This window comes from Trichechus manatus, unplaced genomic scaffold, assembly GCF_000243295.1.
Source record: "Trichechus manatus latirostris isolate Lorelei unplaced genomic scaffold, TriManLat1.0 scaffold00055, whole genome shotgun sequence".
NCBI lineage: Eukaryota > Metazoa > Chordata > Mammalia > Sirenia > Trichechidae > Trichechus > Trichechus manatus.
Window position 1 is genome coordinate 946,111 of NW_004443991.1, and position 5,937 is coordinate 952,047.

A 5,937-nucleotide genomic window follows, 5' to 3' on the forward strand; every position below is an offset into this window, starting at 1 on the left:
CTTACTACCTGTGAAGATCATTTTAGTTTAGAATTGTGGTTAGTTTGGTTTTATTGTTTTACAAAAAGCCTAGGAAATACTGTTGTTCTTATTGGTATTATTGGAATGACCCTTCGGCTAGGTGTCATCTGTCTAGTACATGGTAACCTTACCCAATGTTGGAAAAAATACCCAGATCACAAACACACTTCATGTTTTGTAGGCCAATCCTGCACATGTAGTCTAATCTCATAGCCTGTCACTGCCTTTTATACCCAAGCTCTTGCCCATATTTATTTAGTAAAACAAATAATAGACATGAATAGAAGTGTTTGCTGCCTTCTCATTCAAGGCTGCCAAGCACCAACAGCCACGCTAGTCACCACCTCCAAGCCAGATTCAAATGGCATGCTGAACATTGCCTGTTGATATTTTGCCTTTTCTTCCATTTTGCATGTTTTGCCTTTTCTTCTATTTTGCAAGTGAGCATCTTTGACTTTGAAACAGAAACCTCCTGTAAGTATTTGCATCTATTTTCTATTTTTTAAAACTAGGTGCATTTGCCGAAGTCATTGCCTTACGTGAGTAGTCCAGTGTGGCTTCTCTACCTGACGTTAATAATAAGGGAAGCTTGGAAACCAACATGCTGCCTTATTCAGAAAGTCCTGGTTCTACTTCCTAAATGCCAGTTCTTAACAAAGAGGAAGTAATTATGAATAGCTTGATGAAAATGTTGTTAGTGGATTTCTGACACCTGAAAAACCCCAAATCAAACCAATATTACTGTGTTTCATTGTAGACCATCTGATCAATCTATCTTCCCCTGCCTTTCTCTTGTCTCCTTTGGGATACTTTCCTTGGGGAAAGGTTAGGAAGACAGGGTTTTATTCTACATGTTCTGCTAGTCTTCTGGATGACAAATTAGAAGCTGCTGAGATTAGACATCTGTGTTCTGCGGTTCCCTGTTTGCTTCTTCCTTCCTCATCACCACACATAGCCAAGTGAGTTGTAATCTTAGAGTATTCTTCCAGCGTAGCCTGTATTCATGTTAGACAGCAGCCACATTCAGAAGAAAAAGCTAACAGCCCACTTTTTTTTTCTTTTTTTTTTTCTTTTGAATGACTCTCCAAGGATTTAGGCAAATTCTTAAAGATATACCCACTTTCCCCCTTTCAGGAAGGGCTTGCCTTGAATTGGTCACCATATCCCAGAAATAGTCCATTGTAACTGCTTCCCAGTGTCACCAGGCATAGGTTTTTACAGGCCTTGCCAGGGACTTTTCCTCCAAGGCATGGCATTTTAGCAAAACAGTCTTTTTGAGCCTAAGGAAAATATACCTAGAAATGGCTGATTGAAGAGGGCTGTGCTCGAGCTGAACACCAGATCTGGTTAATAAATAATTCCAGGAAGCAGAAAGACTTTGCAACTGCAAAGGAAGGTTCGTGTAATTTTTAATAATTTTAATATGAACATTATGTGGTATTACTATAAGTAGTAATGTTCTGCATGTCCCAAAGGTGCATCTTTTTAGTCACCTACAGGACCAGAATGGAGATGAGACCCCAGGATGGCCTGTCCAGGTTGCCAGACAACACTGCTGTGAAGCAGCAACAGTTGCCCGCCTGCCGGCTGCATCTCTGGGTCCCTGGTGTCCTCTCTGCCTTTTTTGCCGTAGGATTAGTATGCCTTGGCCTGGGTATCATCCTCATATTGTCTGCAAAGAATGTCAAGGAAATAGAGGTTTGTCTCCTCTTACATTTTTAATGCAGTTTCTAAGAATTTTCAGCTTTGGGACTGTAAATGGGAGTGGTCAGTTTGAGAGCAAAGCCCTCAATAGGGAACGAGGTAAGACTGGAATATCCCTCTTTCAGCCGGCAGGCGTGGCTGCAGATGGTGACAGGGCCTGTGTGTGGTGGCTTTGTTAATCCTGACTGCTCTCCAGGACAGTCACTCTCATGCTGGTCATGACTGTGTACAAGGGCCTGGTAAAGTCAGAAGCTTTTATGCTGGCAGAGGACTGAGTTAGCGACTTATAGAGGTGGGAGTTGGGGAGGCAAGGCTAAATAATTGCCAGGCGCCCACGAATCATATTGCTAAAAAGGTGAGACGGGTCAAAGATATAGGTCTTCAATTTTGCCCGCTTTCAAGCATTGTGTGTTTCTTTTTGGAAATGAACTTCTTCTGACATCGTTAATTTAGGAAAGGCAAGAACCCAAGTCTTTCTAGTATGGATACTTAGCAAAACACACCAGTTTCTACTGACAGTGAGAACAACTGAAGCTAAGGGTACTCCCCTCAGGCACAAGCCTTTTGCCAATTGATTAACAAGCTGTTGGAGGACGAGAATTCAAGAAGCTGATCTGGAGTGGGAAGATGAGAATTAGATCAGCCATGCCCATATGCAATCTAATGAATTAGATAAATGTTCCATCTAAATCAGCTCTGAGCAGATTACTGGGCATCCCAGGCCAAGCTGGACCTCCCCTCTGAAGGCAGCCACAGAAAACTGATCTGTTTCATCTCCCCACAAAGCTAGTGGCATGTAATAGTTATGAGTATCTGAATGTGCTAAGAATTCTATGAGTAAGAGTTGATTGCTGCCCTCGATAAGTTAATGATAGAATTGGTTTAAGATACTGTGTGGTAACAGCAGAAAGCTTATTCACCAACTTCCCAACCCCTTCCTTGTACGTTGCCCAGCCCATGCTTACTGAATAAATGGGTTAAGGCAAATAGTGAGGACCTCAAAGACTAAGATGTCATTTCAGGTCCCACCCCTCCTCACAATGCTCCCCGCTCTACTATCTCTCCACTTATATTTTCTGCCACTTCTGCTCTCCTCTCCCATCCCCTGGCAGCTTATCTCTCCAGGAATTAAATGCTTATAAGTCCTTGTGAGTCTCCCAGTCTACCTTGTAAACCCTCTTCTTCTCCATAATAGAACACCAGTCTCTTCTTCCTCCCTCTCATTAATTATACTCTGCTCTCAAAAGGATTCTGCTAATAAGTTAACAGATTCACATTATAGTATAAATGACATTCCAGGTCAATATATTAGTCATTCCAGGGACAACTGAATGTGAAAGACCAAACCAGTTGCCCTTGAGTCGATTATAGTTCATGGGAACCCCATGTGTTTCAGAGTAGAACTGCACTCCATAGGGTTTTCAATGGCTGTTATCTTTTAGAAGTAGATCTCCAGGCCTTCCTTCCGAGCTGCCTCTGGATGTACTTTATCTGCCAACCTTTCAAGAGGTTCCTAATTCTAAAGATTGAATTGTAGTAATTGAATTTCAGGGAGAATGTGAGCAACATTTTGGTCTTCAGGAAGCCTCTTAAAGCCTTGTTCATAGGGGAAAGGATTGCCTAGCAGATGACCTATAGGATGACCTACCCTCTGTGTTTTTTTTTCTAAATATGGAGGAGGAAGAAAGGAGTACAGAGGTCTTGCTACTATGGAAACTACTTGGTATTACTAAAATACATCTTATCTGCTTGTTGAGGAGTGGCTGGGGGAGATTTGAAGGATTTCATGAAAATAAACAGGAAACTGATCCTGAAATGTAAAATTTACAATGAAAGATTAAATACAAAGAAAGAATTGGGAATTTTTTCAGACCAAGGAGTCGTTTAAATGCTTCCATTATGTGAAGGACTCTGATGCTGCTGTCTCTCCTCACTGAAAAGAGAGTAAGAGGAAGCAGGCTTACTGTGCAGGACAGGGCGAGTGTGGACGTGTAAGGAAATATCTCCTAATGACAAAATGGCTGAACCCGCTCTGCTGAAGCGCTTTCAGAATTAGAGATTTCATTTGCTTAGCCTTACCCAAAGATGAGCATGGTACCTAATCAGCTTCCCAGCCTTCTCTGACTCCAAAATTCTGCATTATGTGTCTTAAGAGTTCATCACCTTCTTTGAAAGAGGAGCAAGAAGGTAGCAGAGTGGGTTGGCCAGAATTCCAGGATCATTAGGCATTGAAGAAAGAGCTGGGACAGAGCTCCCTGCAGCGGCCCCCATCAGCCTTCTCTTAGCTGGCTTCTCACTGATTGGGACAAACGGAGACGTGGCTCACCCACTGGCGGCCTGGAAAGTAGGTGTATGTGCCAGCATCTGGTGGTGATGGGACAGCTGCCTCTTCACCACAGAAGAAAGACTGACTTTCTGGATCCTCATGTTTTGGTTTTTCACCCCAAGAGTACCTTTTCCACATGGAAATGTTTTGTTATATTGAGCATAAGATGAAGTACACACTCCAGGCCAGCCTGAGCAAGCACAGCCTAACAGAAAAGCATTCTGAGCTGGCCTCTCCTCTTCTCACTTAGCCCTGAGCCACAGCAAGGAAGTGTCCTCTTTTCAGTTCACTTTAAGCAAGGAAGAGAATTCCTCCCTCTCCAAAATGCTATGATATTGGCCCTCACTTTATACCTTTGGGTTTACAAGGCCATTCGAGCAGCAACCTGGAGATTGTTGCTGTAGATGTAGGCAGTAGATCAAAGTAACATTTTCCTCATCAGAATATTTAGAACTGGGAAAAATGGCACTCTAGGTAGAAGCACCACGCCATCCCTCCACAGCAAAGATCCGAAAAACTAAGCCGAACAGAGAATACAACAATCCTGAAACCCTAAAACACCAAATGAAGAGATAAAGCACTCAGCCAAGCACCAAATGGAGTGAGAAAACTGACAGAGAACAGAGAGCGAGAAGAGTTTCATGCAGAGGTCCCCTACTAGCTAACGCAGCACAGATCCACCATATTGGACTCCTATCGGAGACCAGCAAACGGGGGTACGAGAAAGCAGCCTCACGGAGCATCCAGCGGGAGACAAAACAACCAATAATTTGCGGTGTGCGCTTTCCCACCACCCACACCTCTTCACCCCAGCTTGGCCTCCTCTGCTTCCCGCGGCCACAGTCTCTTGACCGGGAAGCGCCGGCTGCTTGGATTCCACACACCCAAGCGGGCGGCTCTCTGGGTGCCATTTGTTGGCTGCTGGTGTTGTTTTTTTCTGCTTCTTTTGATTTCTTCCTTGCCTCTCGCCATCTCCCCCTCCTTTCACTCAAGTGCCTCGCTCTGTGCGCCATCTTTGCTTCTTCCTGAGGGGCTGCAGAGCACCGGCAATTTGGGATATACGCTTTCCCACTCTCTACCCTTCTTCACCCATACTCGGCCCCCTCCGCTTCCCGCAGACACAGCCTTTTGTCTAGAAACACCAGCCCGTGCTAGCTGCCTCTCTGAGTGCCATTTGTTGGCTGCTAGTGTTGCTTTTTTTTTTCTGCTTCTGTTGATTTCTCACTTGCCTCTCGCCACCTACCCCTCCTTTCACTCAAGTGCCTGGCTCCATGCACCATCTTTGCTTCTTCCTGAGGGGCTGCAGAGCGCCGGCAATTTGGCATATACACTTTCCCACTCTCTACCCTTCTTCACCCACACTCAGCCTCCTCTGCTTTCCGCGGACACGGTCTCCTGTCCAGAAACACCAGCCTGCACTAGCTGGCTCTCTGAGTGCCATTTGTTGGCTGCTGGTGTTGCTTTTTTTTTTTCTGCTTCTGTTGATTTCTCACTTGCCTCTCGCCGCCTCCCCCTCCTTTTGCTCGAGGGCCAGGCTCCGTGCGCCATCTTTGCTTCTTCCTGAAGGGCTGTGGAGCGCCATTCGAGTGTGGAGCCGCTTTCCAGTCTGGGCTACTGTGCTGCTGGGATCCCGGGGCTTTTTTTCATTTGTTCGTTTTGAATTCTTCGTTTGTTTTCTTTTCCTTTTCTTGAGTTGGGAGCCCTTTCTGGCCAGGCAGAGCTGCGTGGCACGGAACCCCCCCCACCACTTCAGCTTCTACAGACGTGCAGAGGGATCCCTGAGGACATTTCTTTTTTTGTTGGGTTTTTTTTTTTTTTCTGTTTTTTGGGGGGGCCTTTCTTGTTCTTTTTTTTTTTAATTTGTTTTGTTTTCTTTTCCCCCTTTT

The 5,937-nt window shown here is 44.9% G+C and overlaps 1 protein-coding gene across 1 annotated transcript in view; it reads left to right on the forward strand.

The window, feature by feature from the left end:
• Positions 1-1,527: 1,527 nt before the first annotated feature.
• Positions 1,528-5,937, forward strand: part of LOC101349294 (cell cycle control protein 50C-like) — a 36,050-nt gene continuing 31,640 nt past the window's right edge. Inside the window, 1 exon segment of the mRNA XM_004378163.1 lies at positions 1,528-1,719. Within this exon segment, the coding sequence (XP_004378220.1) occupies positions 1,528-1,719 (192 nt within the window).